Raw genomic sequence first — 24,549 nt, 5'->3', positions numbered from 1 at the left:
TTTGTTTTGTGATTCGTTATGAATGCTTTCATTTGCTGGTGTACCAATCTGTTAGCTGTGTTAAAAGAATCAAAACCTCCTTAACTACTGGTAATAGGAACAAATGAGGCCAAATATTAACTTATTTTTTTAAAATTTATTTTTCAGGAATCAGTTCCATCTTCATGTGTAAGCTTTGTAACTTATTTTCACCAAATCAGTCAGAACTATTGTCTCACGTCTCTGCAAAGCACTCGGAAGAAGGGACTAACGTGGATGACATCATTATTCCACTCCAGCCTCTAACAGCACCAACAGACATAAGCAGAAATGGAGAAGGTACTTTGATAAATGGAGTAAAATGTAATTTTCAAACAGTCAGTTAGGCTTTTTTAATGAAACCTGTGGTCTCATGGTTCTTTACTGTGTGTACAATTTACATAGCTTGCTTCTACAGTTTTCACCACGTGCTGCCAACATGAATTTCATTTAGTGCAGATTAGATCAGAGGATGGACATGGATAAACGCAGCGTGTGACAGAGGATGATTACAGTGCTCCATTAATTTTAAATGTCAAGTACAGCAAAGTCTGCTTCCTAGAGCTTTGATTTGAGGCTCTAAAAGCAGTGGAGGGAGTGTAAGTGCCAGACAGATGAGTGTTCTTGGGCAAGCAGCCGGAGCACCGTGGGCTGGGAAAGGGAAGGGGGTGAAATGTTTTGAGTTACAAAACTTACTGCTTTTGGAGTTTCAGATAATAGTTTGTTCTGAGGAGGCAGCGGCATGATTCATAATTAGTTGTTGTGCTTTGATACTAGTTCTAGTAAATTAAAAAAAAAAACTTGTAAGCAAAGTTTGATGCTACTCTGCAATTAAAGAAGTTACGTTCATGACTATTTTTAAGGGATTATAATTTCAATCCCTTGTAATATTAGCAATGGGTTCAAAATGATTCAGACTTTATATGCTTTACAAACTTACTGAGCAGTGGATTCATGTTGTTGGCAAAGGTCTTGTTCTAATACAACTACCAAGATTTCTAAAGTCCTTAATAATTATGGTTGCTGATTATAAGGAAAAAAAATAACCCACTCTAATATCACACTTGAACGAATATTCTTATCGTTAACATTTGTGTGTGGCATTTCTTCCTTTGCTTACCAGCAGTAATTCAGTAGGTACTTTGACTTCATGAATGTAAGAAGTTATTTCTAATAACTGGTCACATAGTGTTCAGCTGTTACCTCCTCAGATGGCTGGTGTGGAAACGTTTGCATCAGATTATCATATCACACTACGCCTAAAATAAACAGTGCTTCAAATTCCAAAATCCTCTTCTAATTTTATTTTAATTATACAGAATGAGTATCTCAGCTATGCAGAATCCATCTTCCTTTCTGCATCTTTTAGTGTCCCGTTACCCTTCCCTAAGCTGTATCTCTGAGCACAGTGATTACGGTACTTTGCAACACTATTCCTGTGAGTAAAAAGGCTCTTCTGTAAACTTCTTGTTGTATTTGTGGCAGGAACTATCAGCACTTTTGTCCTATGTTGTAAGGCAAGCATCACACATTCATTGGAGTAATATGTAATTGCCATAAAGATCTGAATGAGCAGAAATCAGACCTAAGCAGCTTTTAAGAGCACAGCTTTGTAAATCTACTTATGTAAAATCAAACATTGGTGTTTAAAGTTACCATTTCCATGGCTCTTGGTCAATACTTTGTATCATCTGGTGTGATTGTGTGGTGCTGTCTTTTTCAGATTATTCGGTCTAATTCTTTGGCATCTGCTCTTAGTAAGAATGTCAAAGTGAATTACTCACCTAGAAAAGATACTACAATATTTCTATACTATAAACAAATATCAAATCTTTCTCATTACACAAATTGATTGGAGAAGAGAGTAGTGTATTCTGAAGTCCTGTGCTTCAGTTTACTGTTTAAATAATTAGGAAGCTTCATAGCAGAATGTAGGAGTTGGAAAATTTCCCCTTCTGTTATGAGCTCTGTAGCACAGAAAGGTTTTAGTATACTTCTTTTTTTCTCTGTGGACCCTTCTGTAATTTTTAGTGATTCAGTGTTGTCACTAAAGGGAGAAGTGACTTATGAATGACAATATGGAACAGTTTCCTTTCAGCTGCCTGATAGATGAACATATTTTTGTCCTTTGCAAACAGTTTTTCTTCCAAGTATAGGTAAAAAGCGTATTTACTTTGGAATTGATATAGATGAGTGAATGTTGAGTTGTTAATGGAGCTGTGTTCTGCCTGAATACTAAATCAATGATTTTATAAGTACTGTGAAAAAGTAAAATGCTGATAATACATGTTTATTACTCTGAAGTTATTTTATTGGTAATACACTCTGCTGAATTTTAGTTAGTCACACCACTTTCCCATAATTAGATCGTGATATATTTACACTTGATTTGTCCTAACTGCTTTGATCAGGTGATGCTAGAGCTGTGGAATCAGGGGACCAGGCAAATGTTGCTGTGGTGAAGGTTATGAGTAGATCACAATTTATTCTGCTCTGGATTATACCAGCCTTGTTTGGGAAGTGACAGATATTTACTGATTTACAGTAATCTCTCGTGCTCTACTTTTCTGTGGGATTTCTGTTCATAACTTTCCATAACGATCTCAGTTTTCTTTCAAAGTGCCTGTCAAAGCCCTTTGCTTTTTTATTTTTACTTAATCAGGTTGGTAATGGTTTGAGGAGCAGCACGGATGATCCTAAGTTTATCTATTTGTAGTATTATTCCCTGATGGATTGTTGTTATAGGCTGTATCTGCATTATGCGATACGTGTTTTCTGCAGCACTGTTTTCAGGCCTTATCTATTGATTATGAGAACTGGAAGAAGTTATTTGAGTATGAAAATGTTCCACAAGAGGTATAACTCCTTAAGGTCATGTAAAAAAGAGCAGCCTTATCCTGACAAGAGGACCAGCTATAGCTAGAGCATCTGTTGAGGCTGCAGGGCTAAGAGCTGTTCCTGGGTACCAGGATGTGTGATCATTGTTGCCTTTACATGAAGTTGTGGATTTTCATCCATATTTGCAGCAGACTGTGAATACAGCATGTACTGTTGTAATCATTTATGTAAAAGAGGATGAGCCTGTTTTTTATTTAACTGACAGATGAAAATGGTTTGCTGTTGCATAATGCACCCAGCCATTGCCATTTGGCCCGGTTGTTCATGCAAACACTTTTACAGTTGTTTTGCAACTTCTGACAAATTTTTGCTTGAGTCATGCTGTAGCTCTCAGCTCAGTGACTGTGCTAAGCTGCATATATGGGTTTGGAGAAAAAGGATTGTTTGATAGGGATTTATTGTATCTTCCACTTTTCCAGAGTCAGAGATATTTGCCTATTATGTGGTTTTCTTAACGTTGTTTTGTACATCTGTGACTCTAATTACTCATGCACTTAAGACTGAAGGGGTAGAAAGCCAGTGAAAAAATATGATTACATTACATAGTTTCATCCATTTGTTGCATTTCCCTGTGTGTAATAAAGTGGCTTGGGAAAATTCTGGTTTGAGAGGGTGTTGGCCCTTAGTGAACCAGTTTTGGTTAAGTTTGATTCTGAGGCAATCAGTGCAACCACTGTACAACCACATCATTAAGCCCAACAAAATCCACACTGCTGGAGTGCCGTGATCTACTTCAGTGTATGAAGAGTTAAGAATAGTGTGTATGTATTTGTAGTTGCTTATTTTAACTTCAAGGGAATGATTAAATAGAATTCTGCTGTATCAAAACAGAAGGCCTCATAAATGGAAATATTCGGAATATTCTGAATATTTCTGACATAGCTGATTATTAAACAGACTGATTTTGAGAAGCATATGTGAATAATTACTGTGAAGGAACAGTATAGAAGTAGATTTATATAGTTTATTTCCATGTCCTGTTTCTGAAATGCCTTTTCTTAGTGCCATTGAGTACATAATTATATAGCATAGCACAGAACCTTTTCTCAGCATATTGCCATTGCACATCCAATACCAGTTAACATAAAGATTGATTTCAGAGAATCTGTGGTGGATGTAAGAATACCTGGAAACAGCTAAGAAGGCAGTCATGGAATAAGATCCCACTTATACAATCTTTCTAATGATCAATTTAAAACTTAAGCTTCCCACCAGGCATTCTTGAGATAAGTGCTTTAATACATCCTTTTAGCAAGGTGGGACCATTCTCATTGGCTTACTTATTTGCTAACAGGTCAATGACAACGTAGTGCTCAACTATTATGCGTAGTTCAGCTTAGATGGTACTTTGAACTGTGGTTAGTATGATGCAGTGTGAATGGATAGCTGGTGGCAAACTGGATGGGGGAACAGCTGGAATTCATGGTCATGTGCATCATTAAAAATTGAATTTGGCATTGTTCATTTAAAGTGGCCTGAGGTTCTGGAAGGAGGAAAGAGCAGGAGCAAGTTTTGGTGATTGTATGAGTCTATGAATCATCCTGTTCCAGTGTATGCTGCTACTTAGCACTTACATGAGGCCTTTTAAAATGTCTGACAACTGTTGGCTGTTCTTGTAGCCAGTGTAATGTATGTGTGCAGTGTAAGCTCATTTACAAACAGGTGTAAATTTACATATTCTTTATGTTGGTTGCCACACCATTAGAAACTACAATTTCATAGTCCACAGAAAGGGATCTACCACCAACCTTCAGAAGGAGCAGTTCTCACAGTTCTGTTTGTAAACAGGATTTTGTTTCCATTCCAGTTGTAACATGAAAACACTGCTCTTTTTCATTTACTTTAAAACTGTTAGCAAGAGGTAAACCTCTTTTTTGTTTTACTAATGTGGTGAAATTTGTTTTGCAAAAAAAAAAAAAATAATAATGAGAGGAATATTATACCCAGAGGTTATATTCACTCCTCAAACCCAGGATTTAGTTACCTAAAGTAACTTAAGCAGTATCTGCATTCCTCAAACTATGCCTGACAGGTGGGCAATTTGACCTTTTTGCAGATTGACGTTGAAATGTTGTTGGTTTTTTTAATTGCAGTTAATTTCTGTAGCTCAAGGTATCAAATACCACTTTTTTACAGTGGTAACAAAGAGAAGTTTGGAGAGTACTGTAATCACCTTTCTCTGTTTGGTGGTAATTGACACTTTCTGGAGTGTAGCAGCACAGAAATTCAGAGTGCTGCTCATGAGTAGTTGCCAAAGGTGATGTGAGAAAAGTGGTGGGTTTTTTTTCATTTATAATGGAGCCTTTAGTTTTCTTGTGACATATTTAAATAGATGGGTACTCAAACACCACTATAATAAGACAGAATGCTTTCTTGTTCACTTGATATCAATTACATGATTATCTGAAACTGTGGTCTCTGTGTGTGGGTTTTTGTTTGTCTGAAATACTTAAGGGAAGTGATGAACAGATTCAGAAATGATGCTCCTACCACCTCCTGTTCTCTTGCATCATCTTCCCTTTAGATTCCTTGAGGTCATTTATTTTTCCATATGTTTTAAGTCAACCAATTTAGCAGGGGCTTTTGGCATATCTGCTTGAAAATCATATGTTTTTTAATTATTATTCTTTTATGATTTTGGGGACTTTTCTATTGTCAGTCTCAGTTTACCAGATAGAAAATAGGCTACTGGCTTATAAATATCTGATAGAAAGGTTTAGACGATTGTTAATCTTCAGTTTTGGTGAAAGTTCCTGGAATAAAAGCACTGCAAGCTTTTCATGCAGAGGAAAATTTATGAGTTACACAGCCAGTCTGATTTAGCTTGAATAATCTCAAGACCTTTTCACACATTCAGAATTGCAACAGTTACTTCATTACTGGGCATTTCTCTCTCTGAAATGAAACCAGAAGACGTAATTCATACTTTTCCATCTGTGCCAAGCAGAGAGAGAGAACAGCCATAAGTTTTTGAGAGGAGTGATTTTGTTTTTATTTTTTGCACGAGTCTCATATTTTGGAAGTGAATGGTAAGAATGCTTTCAGGAACCTCTTTGCCGTTGTCACCATAAGCTGACATGGACATGAGATTTCCTTTTTTTCCCCTTTTCTTTCTAGAGCATTAAATACAAGGTTACTGGCAAAACTTGCTCCTTTGTTTTTCTCTATGATATTACAAAGATGATGGCTGACAGGGACTTCATACATGTTCTATTTCACTTAGCACTTTAGCACACCTAGCATTTTTATGCACATTATACTGTAGTTTTTGTTTTTTGCTTGTTGGTCATTGTGTTTTGTTTTTGCAATTACAGTGACTGTATCAAAGTCTTTCCTTTTAATTTTCAAAGCTGAACATCACTGCATATTACTGAAGGCTCTTAAATGGCAGAGCCCCAGTCACCCTGGGATCCGGAGAGTATTCAGGCCTTATGTGATCTGAAGTGCATTCTGGAGAGTGCTTTCTATGTTCATTCAGTATACAAGACCATAGGTGTCTGATATTTGGTAAAATGAATGCTAAAAGTCTCGAAGAAGCTTGACTCCCTGTTCCTCCATATACCATCAGACAAACTCCTCTACATGCACACTAGTTTTTCTTTCTCAGAACTATGCAGAAATAGATTTAATATTTTACCAGATGCCTGCTCAGAAGCAAATACGTGCTTGAAAAGCTGGCACGCTTTGCTCTTCATGAACTGAGCTTCTTGCAGAAGAGCAGATACAAAGTAATTAAAATACATACAGTAACAATCAGGTAATTCCTCAAATAGTAAAGCATAAAGAACAAAAAGTGCTGGAAATTAACAAGAAAGATAAAAAGCAACTCTTTTAATTGTATAAACAATTACACCAGAGTAACTGATAGCTAGGATGAAATTTCTGAAAAGTACCTGGACACTGGGAAATTCCACTTCTCTTAGTATTGGCTTTCATTAATTAGAAGTTTTATGCTGGTCTAACTGGCTGTGTCACTCTTTATGTCTGTGAGAGTCTGATAGCAGAGTTGCTTTTGAAGTAACTATGAAGCAGTGACCAGAGCAGTCCGAAGTGAGTGATAAGAGCATGAAATTAGGAAGTGTTGATAATAAAGAATCATGGGTGTATAACCAAGATGTTATAATTGCAATATAATCAAAAGAGTAAGGCAAAGTGTATAACCAAGATGTTATAATTGCAATATAATCAAAAGAGTAAGGCAAGGCAAACAGGGATCACAAAAGAGAATAAGTAGAAGAGCTTACCCTTGGGTTGAGCTCACTAGAAGATATCAAAGAGGAGGATCTCCAGAAGAGATCCTTCCCCTCTGGTAGCCAGCTCTTAAATAGGTCCAGGAGGGGTGGAGCCTGGCTCCACCCCTTCCGGCAGCACAGGTGAATTGCCTTCACCTGTGCTCCTCTGGCTGACTCATGGCTCACCTCAGGTGATCAATCAGAGGTTCAGGCCGTGACTCAGCAGTTGCCATACACATGGGAATTTCAGAATCATAGAATCACAGAGTGCTTGGAGTTGCATCTTAAGTTGGATCTTAAAGACCATCTGGTTCCATCTCCTATGTCATGGGCCAGGACATCTTCCTCTAGATCAGGGTGCTCAAAGCCCCATCCGACGTGGCCTTGAGTGAGAATGTCATTGGCCCACATTATTAAAAGAAAAATAAAGTTATGGTTTTAAAAGATAAAGTGCTTTTCTCTGAATGCATCTCAACTGCTTAAACAATTTATTTGAGAGTGATTTAAATTAAAATGAGATATTTTTTATGGAGTGTCAGAGCAGGGTAAAGCAATTCTGTAGAATATGCATGCTGATACAATTATTCAATAATCTAAAAGAATGCTTGCAGTGTGATTTCTGTAAAATTGTAGTACTCTGATATCTGTCAATCTCAGTAACATTATTGCTTTGTGACTAGGAGAAATGCCAACAAATGTCTTTGCTTAGAAGTAAACCTGTATGAAACTAACCTTTTTCTGTTTTTTGCTTTTTTTTTTAAGCTTTTGGGGTAGAGACTCTGAATCTTCATTTAATATTGCTCTTTTTCAGCCAGGTACTGGAGTAACCCTATGAGATTGCATTATAGCTTGTTTCTAACTCTTAATTTCCTTCATTTTTTTTTCCCTAGAGTTTCTTGCAGTGAAGAAGAAAAGGGGCAGACCAAAAGGATCTACTAAGAAGTTATGTGTGGATGAAGATGTTGCAGAAAATAACTCTGTTCTGAATGAAGAAGCTCAGCCTGGGACAGAAGAAGGGCCAGAAGTGGCTGAAGTCTCACCAGGCAGCTTGGAATGTAGGAAATGCAATCGGAAGTTCTCTAATATGCGTCAGCTGAGGAAACATATCTGCATTATTGTTTTGAATGAAGGAGAAGAGGAAGGAGATGGAGGTAAGAGAATATCCATTAAAAAGATGCAAAGCATATTGTGAACCAGTGTTTTTCCATCCTGATTACTCCTAGTCATTAATGTTGATTTTCAATGGAAGAGAATGGACTGTTTCTTGTCATGTAAAAAGCATGTTGAAGTAAAACTGAGAATAAAGTTTGACATTTCTTTTTTTTTCTTCCAAAAATACTGAAGGCTTATTACATTAGTAGTCTTAGACTCACTAAAATGCTTATTTTGCACAAGAAACTGTTTTGAGCAGAGGGTTGCTGTTTTCTAATGGGAACTGATATAGCAACATAGGTGGGTATCGTGCATAGATGAAGAGGTATGATTCCATAGAGATGTTTCTGGCATTCCATTTGGGAAACCTGAATTCTGTTCTATTCTTGTGATAGACAAAAGAAATGCCTTTCAGGATGGCTTGCTATGCTGTATAAAAAGTAATGCAAAGCTCACCTCTTCTATTTTACAAAAGTTTTTGTATCATAGAATGGCTTAGGTTGGACGGGACCTTAACAGTCATCTGGTTCCAACTCTCCTGCTATGGACAGGCTTGCCATCCACTGTATCAGGCTGCCTAGCTCCCCATCCAACCTGACCTTGAATACTTACAGGGATGAGGCATCCACAACTTCTCTGGGCAATGTGTTTCAGCACCTCACCACCTTCTGAGTTAAAAATTTCTTCCTAATGCCTAAACAAAATCTTCCCTCGTGTAATTTAAAGCCATTCTTCCTTATCCTTTCACTGTCAGACCATGTTGTCTCCTACTTTTAAGCTCCCTTCAAGTACAGGAAGACTACAGTGAGGTGTTCTCAGATCCTTCTCTTCTCCAAGCTAAACAAGCTGAACTTCTTCAACCTTTCTTCATAGGAGAGGTGCTCCAGCCCTCTTATCGTCTTTGTGGCTTCAGGAAACTTGCTGAGAGTACACTTGATGCCAGTGTGTATGTTGTCGATAATGATTTAAGAGTACTATGACCAACATGGACTTCTGGGAGACACCACTTGTGACTGGCCTCCACCTGGACATAGAGCTGTTGACCACAGCCCTCTGACTGTGACCTTCCAACCAATTCTTTATCCGCTGAATAGTTTAGCCTTGAATTCTTTTCTTCAGCTGCATTGTTTAACACGCATTGCATATTGCTGTGTTGATCCTACTTACAGACAGTATTTGCCATTGCTTTTTTTTCCATTTTTCTATTACTGTTTTGTGTCCACTATTATTATGATACACAGTGAGCGTGACTGCATTTTGCTTCCAGTGAGTTGTGTAGTTTAACCCCTGTGGCTACGACTAATTTATTTAAAATGGGTTTGGAATATGTTGACAGCACAGAAACTCTTACCTGATTGTTTTGGTTTTTTTTTCTGTCATCATTGGTAGGATTTTTATGATACATGTAGAGACATTCACTCCAGCAGTCTCATCTCTGAGAATGCAAGTGTCTGTGCCCTTTGCTGTTTCTATGTGCTAGGTACAATGTTAGCATTTGCATCTTTTTGTCAATGTTGCCTTTTCTGCATGCCCTTTTAAAAGAAAAAAGTGTCAGCTCAAATTAACTGCACTAGATCTGTTAGCTCATTAGAGCTGCTAAATCTTATCTGGATCTGTTTTGCTACAAAACACATTGGCAGGTTTTTCAAAGTAAATTGCTTAGTCTTTTCCTTTAAAAAAGAAAACAGCCTCAATTTTATTTGAATGGAACATTTTTTATTTATGTTCTGGCAAAAGCAAGTCAGTCAAGGAAAAATATGTCATTCTTGAACAACAAACAGTGAGGGCTTTTAGTTGTTGGTGTCTAGTGCAGACAGTGCCTCCAGCCCAAAGTTTCATACTTAGATGGCAAACTGTGAAGGTATTGAGCACCATTTTTTAACTTGAAGGAATAATTGTTTGGATTACACCTGGGCAATTCTGTCTTCAGTCATCTACTGTTAGTTAACCCATCATGGGAGAACTTTTTCACCTCTCCCTTTGATGTATGAACTGTTTTGGAATAACTTTCCAGTTTTAGAATGTGTAGATAAAAGTAGCGTGCGTGTTGTTATTTTCCTTTGAGAACGTGATTAGATGGAGTAGCTCAAAGCCTTTTGATGAGTGGACAAAACCAATATTATTTATCATAGCTTTATTGTTTTACCAGCTCAGAAAATATGTTCTCTAAACTTGTAGCTTTTGGAATATTATTATCAGACTGAGTTTCCATTACAAATAAAGTTCTGAGGATGGAAAATGAACAAAAAAGTCTAAAAGACAAAGAAATAATGTAATAGTAAATGTCTTTTTATCTGTTCACATAATTTCATGGGGACCTGTTCATACATGTACAAATATGCCAAGATTCGAAGTTGCTGAAGTTGTTTACAAGAGTTTTTGTACTGGAGGTTTCACCATGTCAGTGAAAGCTGTTAATCTCAATAGTTCACCTAGGTGAGCTACAAAGCTGCCTAGTTTTCTTCGTGTCAGTATGTTCTGTGTTAATGAGTTGGAGTGCACTATTGCACCATCTGTGAAATGGTGCTATTTTTGCATTGTTTTTTAAAACCTGATCCTGCTCTTTTCGTTGGGTGCCATTTTACTGTATAATTCTGATAAATGCTAAATAGTCCTGTATTAACTTCTTGCCTGAGGTTCATAGTCACAATTTAGAAATCTTCATGTTTGCTTTCAGATTTTTCTTTTCTACTAGGAGCCTTAAGTAACAGACTAACTAGATGATATGGAAATTGCTTATGCATCTGATCGTATATCATTCTTCCCAGCAACTCTGCTGTCCCCGTTTTGAGATGAAGGAGTGGAAGTACAAGCAGTGTTCAAAAGCATCTTTGATTTAGGCAGTGGCACGAAAATATTTATTCTGTGTGTGGCTTTTTTGTTTATAATGTTCAAGAAATATTGCAGTTACTTGAGTAGACATGGTTGATGTCAACAATTTCTAGACTGAACTATCAGTGAGACAAAACTTCTCAAAGTTCTACGTTTTAGTGCATGTGAGAACAGCAGTACTGAAACTTCTGCCTCAACATTTCTCTGTTGTTGGTGTTCATAGAGCTGGGTGGAGAATTTTCTTGAGGCTCTTGGAACCTTCCAGTTAAAATACCTTTTCTTATTTCTGACACAGTGGTTAGAATAAGTGGCCAAAAATAGTAAAGACCTTTGACAGCAAGTTCTTTATTTTTTTTATCCTCTTGCCTAATGCAAACAGGTTTTTCCCCCACCCTTTTTTTCCACAGCTTTTGTCATTCCAACTTCAGATTGCTTTTGTTTCTCCACTGCTTCTGAGATTTTTTTCCTACTGTTTTCATCTATCACGTTTTTCATTTCTTGCAAAGTTTATCAGTGTGTGGATATCTGATATCTGAATGTATTACTAATAATAAAATATGTTTTCACTTTGTACTGGATTTGGCTGGGATGGAATTAGTTTTCTTCAAGTGACTCATAATGTGCTGCACTTTTGATATATGACCAAAATAATGCTGTTGACACACTAGTGTTGTAGCTAGTGCTAAAATATACTAAACTTAAATATTGAGATGCTATATATTGATATTCTGCATGATATTCTTTACTGAGAGGAACATAAGCGTATTGAGCTGAAATTAAACTATCAGGAAAGTTTTCCAAATAATAAAACGTGTTGCTCTTTTTTATAGATCCCTAAGGGAAGTAATGAAACACTTAGCTTATTGGAGGTTTAAAACTGCAATAGATAAACAACTATGAAACTGTATCGAGGCAACAATATCTGTTGGTCTGAGAAATAATTGAAATAATTTCTCACTGAGATGGCCCTTCCCCTTTTTCAGGAGCCATCAAGCCTTACTGGTTGCTGAGTTCCTCTGTGCAGCTAACATGCTTCTTTCATACATAATGATTACCTTCACCTCACAATCATAGAATTGTTACAATTGCAAGGGATTTTTTGAGGTTATTTAGTTCAACTTGCTGCCTTGAACTCCTCTGAGGAACCTGCTAGATCAGGTTCCTCAGAGATCCATCCAACTTTATTTAATACAGGGTTTATCTGCCCAAGTAGGTTGCTTTGATTTAAGCAGTTATGTAAGCACTAATTTTTGTTTTTGTTTGGTTAAACTAAATTGGAGTTTCTTGTTAATGGGTTGGCAGGAGATACCATCCGTTCTTTTTGTCCTGAGACAAAGTTGGATGAGTTGAGAAATGTTTCTGAACACGTGAATAAAAAGGAGATGCTGGAGCTCCTGCACTGCAATGGGATTGATCTGGGGATTTTGACTTTTCCTGGGTTGGCTCAGTTCCCCAGCTCCTGCTCTGCACTCAATTGTTTTGAGAAAAGAAGAAAACAAGATTAATTTAACCATCCTCCCCTTTCCACTCTGCAGCTTATGTGAATCTCTGGGAGTTATAGGAGTGGGTGTTTCATGTCTGGAAATGGCATTTGGAGGGAAGATAGACTGCAGCAGTGGACAGCCCACCTATCTTCTCTGGATTAAATCACTTCACACTAACTAAAAGGATTTTTAATTTTGATTAAAGAAGTGCCTGTGTCAATAGAGAAACTTGCAAAAGTTCCAGTTCACAATTTAAAGCAATTTAATTCAAACATACAACTTCTTAATTTAAAACGTAAGCATACTCAGGCAACTTAAGAAATTATCCTTAAGAAGTTATATTACTGCTGGAACACTATAACAGGCTTTGTAAGTGCTTCTGATCTGTTAAAATTAACTTCTGGTGGTTCATCAGATTTTATCAGCAACAGTCTAGATATTTTTCTAGACCTTTTCAAGAGAGTCATAGAGAATTTGGAGCCTTCAGAATTCTTAAAAATGACACTTAAGCCTTAGTTTTAAACTTCTTTAACATCAGCTGGATTCTCATTTACATGAATTCCCTTTGCAAGTAACGTGCCAGTCTCTGCAAGAGAAACAATTATGTGTATTCATTTTGACTGGCTGCTATACTCTTACTGCTATGAAATATCAGTATGTTCTATGGAGAAAAACAATAATTTTAATGAAGACTAGTTTAGAAACATGCCAATTAGGGATGTGTTGCTGTGCCTGTGAAACATAGTCCAATTATGAAAGCAGAGAGCAGTACTTTCAATTAAAGACTTAAACAGAAGCAAAGGACAGATGAACAGCCTGGTTCAACAGGACTTTGAAACTATTGGTTCATTCAGAGTTGTCAGTTTTCCTCATCAGCACAGGCATGACTGCTCCTTAAATGTGTTAGAAAATTCTAACTGAGGCACTGCAGTATGTTTCTTGCACAAACACAGCGAGAATTTAACGTGCCTCTTGCTAAGGAAGGTCAGTCTATTAGTCTGTTGAGTCAGAGTGCCAGCTGTCGAAGTGCTGAGCTGACTGCTTAGCAAGGGAGATGCAAAGTGAGGCAGTTTATCTAAATAAATCTGTTTGTGAGCAAGCAGAGACTCTTACACTTTGGAGAAACCTTGCTTAGCTACTTAGAGTGATACTTCAATTGTTCCTAAATCATCTCAAAATCACTGGTGGATGCTTTTTCAATGCAGTAAGAATAGTAGTAGGTAAATGTATGAAAAGATCAAAGACTGTTGTGAAAGATCAAGACTGATTTTGACTCTAATCTCTAGTGGGAACTATAAAATAATTTTTGCAAGGAAGATATCTGAATTACTAAGATAGAAAGCTATCCTGTATTATGGAAAGGCAATGCCCCGTAGTCAAAGCTGAAGCTCATCTTTTGTCTCCCACTGTTCTTTTCCTAAATGACCACCTAGTTCAGGTTGGTTTTGTTTGGTTGTTTTTGTTTTTTTTTGATGTGCAGGAGGAAAGCAGCTATCATTAGGAAGTAAGATGTTTTTGCTTTGGTGATTTGACGGAGAGTGGTTTGATATTTTTATGTCTCTTTCAGGTTACACACAGAATGCAGCATAGTTGTGTTTGTACAAAAATGTATTGGTCATGCGTGCAGCCTCTGCTCCTTACCAACAAACCGCTTCTGGAAGATGCTTGTTCCTCTCAGAAGGAGGGAGAATAGGCTTCAGTGTGGATTAGTGAGTGGATTTTGAAGTTAAGTACCAGAACTTGACTTTACACTGAGAGGAAAGCTTTGTGTTTTGCACGTATCATTTGAATGCTGATCATGTTCATACAAATATTCAGCTCTAGTTCAAGATGTATTGTAGATAAATCAGGTGAATTTTCTCCCTTACCTGCTTTTGGCCAAATTTGTGTGCCAAGTTTTCTGTACTACAGGGGTTTGCGCAGCACTCAGTGCCTTCCTAGCACCTATGCATGAGCTGATTCTAGTCCTGTTAATTGCATTTTTCTCAGCTCGAAGCTGGAAGCTGAGATGCAAGTCTGCTTGCAGTATTTACCAGCTTTGTCTTTGTTATCTATTATGTAAAAATTGCTTCTTAATAAAATTTCTGGAGTTTGTTTTGCAGGCAGGGAATTAGTCAGCTATATTTATTGTAATAGATTTGTTCTAGTACTTTTCCTCATTGACCCTTGGTCAAACTGAATCAGTCATCAAACTGCTCTGCCTAATAGAGGCAAAATTAGGAAAGAAAAGCAGCAAGTAATATTTGTTAGCTTGTTAAGGCTGTAACAGTAGTTTTCATTAGTGTCAACGAACCAACAAACTCAACTGACACAGCTCTGTCACTCAACTGACTCAACTCTGTCCTTCTCTTACTAATTTTTATTAAAAAAAAAACAAAAACAAAAACAAAAAAACCAAAAATAAAATAGAATCCCAGTATTCTAAAGTTTATAGAGTTACAAGTTAAACATGAGAAGATCAGCCCCAAAAGTCTCCTGGTCTCTCATTACTCTCATTAAACGGATTCTTACTTTTTAATGGTTAGAAGAGAAGACTTGGGAGTAGGGTAGGAATCATGTTCCTACCAACATTTCACTGTGCTACCCTAAGCAAAATGGGGAAACTTCTGCTGTATTATCACATCTTTTGCTTCAGTCAGTAGTTCTGGATTTTTGTTAGCTATAAACATGCAAGATGCCTTTTGTTCACAGGCATAGCAAATAATTTTCACTAAATTACTGCCCACTGAATGTGACAGTGTAATCAACTCAATCGACTTCTGTATTTGTTGTTTAACAATACATAAAGTAGCCTCAGCGAGGTACACTTCACTAGGCAGCTTGCATGCTGATGTGTTCTTTTCCTCTGTGGAGCAGGGAAGGTGTTTGTGATCACTCCTGCTGTGATATTTGTAAAGATGTGTTGTTGGTAGTAAAGTAATGGAGGCAGTTTCATAAAGGAAACATGGGAAAAATACACTGTTAGTAAGCTGCCACGCACCCTTCATCCCACTGCACAAGAAGTGTCTGCCAGAATGGGGTTATGTCTTTAAATATCCCTTTGGAGTATTGCAGTGAAATGTTGCTGTTAGAATTACTCAGTTTCCATATCGGTCAATAAATTACAACTGTTCTAAGGAAGTAAATGGGGATATAATGAGATTCTTTGTGCTTATAAAGTAGTAATAATTTCCAGAACCATTGAAATCTACAGTGAAAAATTATTGTTGAGGAGAGCAATATATAAAGGAATTTTTTTAATGCAGTCTAAACTAACTCCTGCATACTTTCTTTCCTTCTACTTTTGCATTTAGTTAGAGGAATTGCAAATTAGCCAAGTGCTACTTACCTTGCTACCTGTGCTGCATCAGTTTGTGCTTGTTCCTTTTTTTCTTAAAGGATTGCCTATTGTCTCTAGCTCCTTTTTTTCCCCATGATTTTGGAACCAGAAGCTCAGCTGAGTATTAACAGATTGCAAAATATTACTGAAATGAGAACACAGCGATTTCCATGTAGCATGTCATGCTACTGCGTTTGCTATTTACATGTTATAAATGACAGAACACACTCCAGCTTGTGCTGTTACTGCTGTATTTTTATATATTGTTTCCTTATCCCAGCACAGCAGCTACAGCCTTTTATGAATATAACTGAATACTCTGGAGATTGTGTCAGCTGCTTTAGATTCGGGGGGAAAAAAAACAAACAAAACAATCTTCTGAAATTCATTGGGTTCATTTATAATTTTCTTTCTTCAGTTTTGAGCTTTCTTTAGTCATTACCTCTGGAATATTTGCATAATCCCCTAATTTGCCATGAGAGTTTCTCTAGCCTGTATTTCCAATCATTTCATCTAATGCAAGGAATGTTTTGAGTATAAACTTGAACCTCTCTTCTTTAAATTCTAATTCTTCATTTATAAGCACTTCTAGAAACAAATTTCAGTAAGGAATTCCTAATTTGCTCTAAGGAGAAAGAGCCTCAAGAAAGAGCTGAGCTGATCACGTATGTGTTATTTCAGATGAGTGTTTTGTAGACATTGTTGCTTTCTAGGTAGCAGGTCCAAAAGTTACGCAGTTTAAGGATATGAAGGCATTCTGAACAGTAGAAGACAGGGGGTCATTTAAAAGTGCAGGCCTTCAAAAGGCAAAGTTACAGCTCAAGAGTTAGGCTGAACCAAATAAACTATTTTGAACTTCAGTGTTCAACGCTGAAAAAGAGAAGTATGTTTCTGTCTGTTGATTCATTGCAATGGTTGGGGGAAAAAGCCTAACCCAAAGAGTTTGTAGGAACATTTTCCATTAAATATGATGGGTAGTGAATCAAATACAAGGATACATAATCTTGAAGTCACTGGGACGTGACTTCAAGGAGAAAAATGATTTGTTCTTTAATGATTAAATCATAAGAAATTGTTCCAGGTTTGTAGAATTTTTGCAAAAATCCACAATAATATAAAGATAATTTGGGAACATAAATGTTTCTCTGAGTCTAATTTTTATTATTAGTTTTTTTTCTACTTTCTTTATTTGTATAATTATCATATTTTTTATTAATGAAAGGAAAAAAAATTTCCTTTAAGGATTCATGCAGCACACCTTGTTTAAATAACACGCAGTATTTTCGATAGCAGCATTCATTTTCTTCTGTGGTGTTCATAACTATTACCTGCATTTCTTTTGCATGTAGTTATATATACATTTTCTTTGATGTTTGCTCTTTAGGTAATGATTCTGACGTTGACCTTGACAGGAAGGAAGATGAGCGAGAAAAAACTCCAAAGAGGCCCAGAGTACAGAAAACAGAGAAAACTCCATCGACTAAGGAGACTGAGCATGTTCCAGGGGCTAAAAATCCTATAATAAGTGTGGTTTTGACAGCCCATGAAGCTATTCCAGGTATTCAGAATCACCAATTAGTTAATCAAATTTGTTTCTGTTTATGTTGACACCATATAAAAGAGAAATTGGTCTATACTGAAATGCTTAGGGTACGTGCTATCTGAAAAATCAAGTATTTAGTTGGTCATTTTGATATAGAATCTCTGTGTCTGGCATCAGGATCATTGTAGAGCTACTTTATAGGTGACAAAGACTGGGAAAAGACTCTGTGGACCTGAATGTATTTATCTGCATTAACGTGAGTAATGTTGAGTCTGTGAGGGATTTTAAAGAAGAAAAGGAAATATCATTGAACAAGGAAAAAAAAGTATTTTTCTCTGATCATATCTTTATTTCAGCTCTTGACTCTATATATTTATGATAAATATAAATTTGATTATGAAAACACAAACAGCTCAAAGTACGCAGAACTTTATGTTTACAAATAGATTGTTAGGAAATTTATATTTCAAAATCACATGAAGTTGCTGTTCAGTAGTTCTTCAGCTGCGATTTTGCATAGAGCCTTCGCATTGAAAGATTTTGAAATAATTTCAAACTTAAACTTGTATTTTCCTGTTGGTATAAACCTGGTACTTACCTGAATGACAAAATGCCTTTTTAGCAGTTTTGTGCATTCTTTTCAGCTTCGTAGCCTTTATTGTTCCCTTCACTGTTGCTAATAGTTCTGAACAGTTGTTTTGCTTACAGATCTCAGAACAATGAGAATGTATTTATTAATGTTGTGGGTTGGAAAATACCTGGATTTTCACTAAGCACAGTCTTGATGCTTTTGGTTGATGTGACCTTGAACTCTTTCTTACCTGTTGCTGAGCACTCATTTTCCCCACAGTCTCTGCCACCTTTTTAGGCTCTTCCCACCACATTCAGCTGCTTCTTCCATCCTGGCCTCATTCCCCTCAGTGCCACATTGAAGGCTCCCTTTTATGCCTTCTGTTGCTTTGTCCAAAGAGAAACATGGGATGGTTGGTTAAGGGACTCACGTAGTTGTTGGTTACTGGATTTATACGTGAACAGTGCCAAACAGAACTTTGGAGGAAGAGCTGTAATTTGGCTCTCCTCTGTCCAGGTGCTAAATTTTATGAACATTGCAACAATTTTTATCTTTGAGAACTCTACCTTTCCCTTAGTAAGTAAACATTATTTTCAAGAGGGAAAGAAAAGACATGATAGATAGTGCTATCAAAGCCCTATTTTCATAGGAAACTAGCCTAACTAGGCAAATACCGAGAATAAAAATAATATATAAGGCATGTGAAGACAGAAAGGGACATTTAGGGATGTTTGTTGCCTTAATTACTACCTGGTAATTTTTTATTTAACGTGAAGTTTCTGTTTTCTTCTTTCTATGCTTTTTAAATTATGGGGAATGTTAAAAATGTTAAAAATAAGTTCAACTTGGGAGCAGTTTGTGCACAGTAGGTTTCATTCAAAAATCTGTAATGGATTGAAGAAATGACAGTTAATTGTGGATTTGAAGCTGTTTCTGACTATCTTTTCATTTATTTGATTGGCAATTATTATGCTTACTAATTTGGAAGGTCCCAGGGAGAATATATACAATAAAAAGATAATTGCTATTATGGCAGTTAAGAATTATCATCCAGAATTCAGAAAATGCTGAAAGCTTAGAAGATATTTTTAGCATTTTTAAATTCTGGTTATGGTTGTGGTCAATGATTCTATGTCCAGGTGGAGGCCCAAAATGAGCAGTGTTCCCGAGTGGATCCATGCTGGGGCCAGTACTCTATAACATCTTTATCAGTGGCATGATGATGGGATTCAGTGCACCCTCAGCAAGTTTGCTGATGACACCAAGCTGAGTGGTGTGGTTGATACAGCAGAAGGAAGGGGTGCCATTCAGAGGGACCTTGAGAAACTCAAAAGATGTGCTCTTGTGAACCTAATGATGTTCAACAGAGCAAAGTGCAAGATTTTGCATGTGAGTCAGGGTAATCCCAGATATGTATATAAAGTAGGAGAAGAACTTGAGAGTAGCCCTGCTGAGAAAGACACAGGGTCCTGATTGACGAAAAACTTAACATGAGCTGGCAGTGTGTGCTTGCAGCCTGAAAGGCCAATGGCATCCTGGGTGCTATCAGAAGAGGGGTTGGCCGGCAGGGAGAGGGAGGTGATTGTCCCTCTTTACTCTGTCCCATCCGGAGTACTGCATCCGAGTCTGGGGCCCCCAGCACAGGAAATATGTGGAACTTTTGGAGAGGGTCCAGAGGAGGGCTATGAAGATCATCAGAGGCTGGAGCACTATCCTATAAGACAGGCTGAATGAGTTAGGCTTGTTCAACCTGGTAAAGAGAAGGCTGCGGGGAGACCTCATTGCAGCCTTCCAATATTTAAGGAGAGTTTATAAACAAGAGGGAAATCAACTTTTTACCTGGGCAGATAATTTCTCTCTAAATGGAACAAGAAGGATTTTAATTTCATTCTATTATTAATGGAGCAATCACTCCTTGAATGTTCTTCCTTTTTTATTCATTTGTTTCATTTTGTAAATACTTATATTCTTGCTGTTAACATACATATAATGTAGGCTCCTGTGTCTTTGTAAAATTATTTTGGTTCATACTTGGCTTCTATTCAGGTGCATTGAAATGAAATTAAATACAAATGTACTATCCAGGAAAAAGGAAATAAAGTGAAATATACTGAATTTCAGTTTTACATGAAGTTGTTAAGTTCATTTTTTAATTCAAAGATATTTTCATGTGCAACCTTTCTTGTTTCTCTATTGTCTGTATATCATAGAACAGTCTTTATGTATTATATACTTTATTCCTAGGGGCTATGAAAGTCATCTATTACTACATATTTAATGCATTGTTTTCTCTTCAGTACTCAGTATATGGTCCTCGCTTACTGTTTGTTTTCCAGTATCAGCCCTGAAATCAATTTTTGTTATCTTCAGATATTTTTCTAAAGTGCTTGTTAGTTGAATATGAGAATTTCACAACTATGTATAAATACTTGTAATATACATGTTAATAAATACGTATTACCACTTATAAACTTAGTAATATTCTCATTTAAAACATGGGTAGATGAATTACAGTTGGACTGTGAAATTAAAAAGGAGGGGATCAATCAATAATGAATGCTTGGTTTGATATACTTGAGGTTTCTCTTTGCGCTGTAAATTAATATTTATGTGATTATCTTCAGTGCTAAATGTGGATGCTTGACATTGAATATTTTCCATCCAGTTGTTTAGGGAAGGGAAAAGGAAAAAAAAAAAAAAAAAGGCAGTTAAATAATCTCAATCACAGTGTGCTCAAAATGTGCTCTTTCTGCCCCTTTTTGTGAAAGCTCTGTGGGATGGTATCTGATCTTTTTTACATTAAACGTAGCCCTTTTACCTCTGTTTTTAATGGAGACTTATAAGTGCACATAGCACGTGTTCCTTTGTTCTGAATGGATGGCAGTTAGTCCCAAAACATAAGCAATAAAAATTTGTTCAAGGAAATTTTGCCCGGACTTTCAAACATAGACAAAACAGTGTCTTTTTCCCCAGCCTCATTTGTGGAACTGATTCAGCAGTTGAAGTTTTCAGTAGCATTATGAGACAGAAACTGATAAATTAAAAATGAGTTTTGAAAACTTAGTTTGTTAAAGGTGGAAATAATTGGATATGGGATCTTACAGCAGTAGGCATCAAGCACTTCTGTAATTCTGCAAAACCAATAATTCTGTCACGTAATTTAAGCAGATATTTGGTGTGAGTACTGGTATCTTCTGGAATTGTACCCATTGTCCTATGCACATGTACCTGTCATTATATGCATATGGAATTTAAAAATAGAAACTGAAATAGTTGAACTAATGATTACTGAGTTTAATGTTTTATTTATCGGGCAGTGCAGCAGTAGGACGGATTTTAAAAAAGGTATATTTAGACTAGTTATGAGGAAGAAATTCTTTCCTATGAGGGTGGTGAGGAACTGAAACAGGTTGCACAGAGAAGCTGTGTATCGCCCATCCCTGGAAGTGCTCACAGCCAAGTTGGATGGGGCAAATTGATCTAATGAAAGTGGGGTTGGAAGTAGACAATCGTTAAATGCCCTTCCAACGTAAAGCATTTGGTGTTTTACACTCATATATTATAGATAATGCAGAATTTAGTCAAATACTGTTAACGAACATATTTTATTCTTTCTTTTAGGAGCCACAAAAATTGTTCCAGTTGAGGCTGCTCCCCAAGAAAGTGAACCCAGTACTCCAGAAACAGTGGTTCAAGACCCATCACAACGAAGAGGATATCAAGAATATGCAATTCAGCAGACTCCATATGAGCAGACAGTGAAATCAATCAGGTAATTTTGAAGTATTTATGGTTAGTTCATACAAAATATTTCATTTTCATTGAAATCAATAGGGAAGCTTTGCATTCATATTTTCTGAGCCTTTTCAATAAAGGAACAGCTAAAAATACTCTGTGCATAGGTTGTAGAATTTAAAAAAGCTGACAAGGAATATTTCTTTATAATAAATAAAGGTAAGTATTTGTGGCTGCTATGAATATCTATGAAATATTTGATACCAAGTTTCAGTATTTTAAGTACTGCTATTTTTGTTTCTTTTTAGGTTAGGTCCAACTCAGCTGAAGATTTTTACATGTGAATACTGCAATAAGGTGTTCAAATTCAAACACTCCCTCCAAGCACATTTGAGGATTCATACTAATGAAAAACCATACAAGTGTTCATACTGCAATTATGCCAGTGCAATCAAAGCCAACCTTAATGTTCACTTGCGGAAACATACAGGGGAGAAATTTAGCTGTGACTGTTGTACTTTCACATGTCTCAGCAAAGGCCATCTCAAAGTCCATATTGAAAGAGTTCACAAGAAAATAAAGCAGCATTGTCGCTTCTGCAAAAAGAAATATTCAGATGTTAAAAATTTGATCAAGCATATCAAGGAAACACATGACCTTCAAGATAAGAAGGTGAAAGATGTTTTTGATGAGCTTCGCTTGATGACAAGAGAGGGCAAAAGACAACTTCTTTATGACTGCCATATTTGTGAACGCAAATTTAAAAATGAACTCGATCGAGACCGTCACATGCTTGTCCATGGTGATGAAAGGCCCTTTGCTTGTGAGCTCTGTGGTCATGGAGCAACTAAATACCAAGCTCTTGAGCTTCATGTTCGCAAACACCCGTTTGTCTATGTGTGTTCTGTGTGCCTGATGAAATTTGTCAGTTCTGTACGACTCCGTGCTCACATCAAAGAAGTACATGCAGATTTGCAGGAAACTTCTGTTTTTAATAGTTCCATCAATCAAAGTTTCTGCCTGCTTGAGCCAGGAGGTGATATACAGCCAGAAGCACTTGGTGAACAGCTATCACAAACTGCAGATGAATTGACTATGATGAGTACTAATGCTGTTACCACACCATCTACTTGCACAGATGAATCGATAGCTGCAGATGTGAACCATAATGATCAGCATAATGGTGACTTAAAAACTAATTCCGTTTTTTCCTTAGAATGTGAAAATCCTCTGGTAGAGAACGTAGGAGGGACTGTCTGTGAGGCATCAGCAGAGGCAGCAGTCACAAACATTCAATCCTGTGTAATGTCAGATTGCTTTCTGCTGAAAAATGGCGCCTCTGCTCCTGATGAGTTGAAAGATTCTGCTGCAAATGGAGAGGAATCTGATCACTGCAGTTCTGTAAATGAACGGGGTGAAGAAATTCAGCTTTTGCTCTCTGAGGATGCAAGTTTAAATGTGAGTCAAAACAATGCAGTGACTGAGGATCTTTCTGTTTCTGAAGAGAAAAATCAGTCTTTTCCTTCTAGTGAGTCAGAAACAAGCAATCCGTCAGTTCAGAACTCAACAGGAACAACTGACCCTTTGCTAGCACCAGATGCTAATGCAGCTGTCAGTCCACAGGCAGCCTCTTCTAATGCAGATAAATCAGATAATCGGAACGGAGCTGTTGCCTTTATGCAGATCTTGGATAGCTTACAGAAGAGACAAATGAACACAGAGTTGTGTGAGAGGATAAGGAAGGTTTATGGAGATTTGGAATGTGAATACTGTGGTAAGAAGCAGTACAAAGATGTGTTTTTGTTTTTTAATGTTATATGTTGGGCTGTCTTTTTCCTACTTCTCTGGTTTACAGTTTTTAGTAAATTTGTGTATTTTTGCATCAGTATTTTTTAGTTTGGTATGGACTGTGCAGTTCAGGGTAGTTTAACCTGTATAAACAAAATGAAATAATTGAAATCCCCTCATAAAACAGTCATGGAATGTAGTAAAGCAGAGCTTTGCCCTAATCGATTTTCTGTTGATTTGAAGTTTAATAGAACTGGACAGATTCTTTTTGCCTATCTGCCTTATCCTACCTCAGAACTTTTTACTGGGGCTGAGCAGAACAGACATAAGTGTCTGTGATGAGTATTAGCCAGTCTGTGCTTTAGCACTGCAGCTTCACTATTGTCTTAGTGTAAAATTCAGTCTTTGTTGTAAAGCATGGAATGATGTACTATCATACAAATTGTGTACAATGGATATGGTAGCTGATTTTTTTTTTTAATCACTTTCTCTGACAATGAAAATTTTCATAATGTGGTTTAAGATCAGCACTGTTCTGATTCTAATTGATTTTTGTATTCATAGATGTGAGAAGACTATACATCCTCATTTATCCCAACTGCAGTTTTTTTAGCTGACACAGCTGGAGTGAAGTAATTGGGATTTTTCTCATAGTCTCCCTTTTTCAGAAGGGAAAGGAGTCGAAGTTTTTGTTTTTTAAATTTTCGGTTTTAAACACCATAACATATGTTTTATTTGTATGCATTTTAATTTTTTGGTGCCATTGTGTCAAAAGAACTTTTAGGAAGGAATAAAATGAGGGGAGGTACCAAAAAAGATTTCTGACAAGCTCTTCTACTGAAGAGTTGAACTCAGTCTTCATTGAGAAGAGAAATAAAGGACTTCCTCATTAGTAAAAGGATCGTTTATAGGTAATGGAGTTGCACTTGCTGTTTCAGGACATGACACAACCTTCTTAGACAAAAGCATTTTTGTAA

The 24,549-nt window shown here is 36.8% G+C and overlaps 1 protein-coding gene across 2 annotated transcripts in view; it reads left to right on the top strand.

Annotated features, from left to right (window-relative positions):
• Window positions 1-24,549, top strand: part of ZFAT (zinc finger and AT-hook domain containing) — an 81,890-nt gene that overhangs the window by 11,932 nt on the left and 45,409 nt on the right. For both annotated transcript variants that reach the window (XM_042869977.1, XM_042869975.1), the window contains exons 2-6: window positions 148-318; window positions 8,039-8,299; window positions 17,320-17,493; window positions 21,671-21,821; window positions 22,093-23,558. In XM_042869977.1, the coding sequence (XP_042725911.1) occupies window positions 165-318; window positions 8,039-8,299; window positions 17,320-17,493; window positions 21,671-21,821; window positions 22,093-23,558 (2,206 nt within the window). In that variant the 5' untranslated portion in view covers window positions 148-164. The remainder of the gene's footprint in view (window positions 1-147; window positions 319-8,038; window positions 8,300-17,319; window positions 17,494-21,670; window positions 21,822-22,092; window positions 23,559-24,549) is intronic.

The sequence above is a fragment of the Lagopus leucura genome, unplaced genomic scaffold, assembly GCF_019238085.1.
Source record: "Lagopus leucura isolate 7727_CA_CO unplaced genomic scaffold, USGS_WTPT01 Super-Scaffold_100002, whole genome shotgun sequence".
Classification (NCBI taxonomy): Eukaryota; Metazoa; Chordata; class Aves; order Galliformes; family Phasianidae; genus Lagopus; species Lagopus leucura.
The sequence above is the reverse complement of the archived record's forward strand: the minus strand, read 5'-3'. Positions and strand labels throughout refer to the sequence as shown.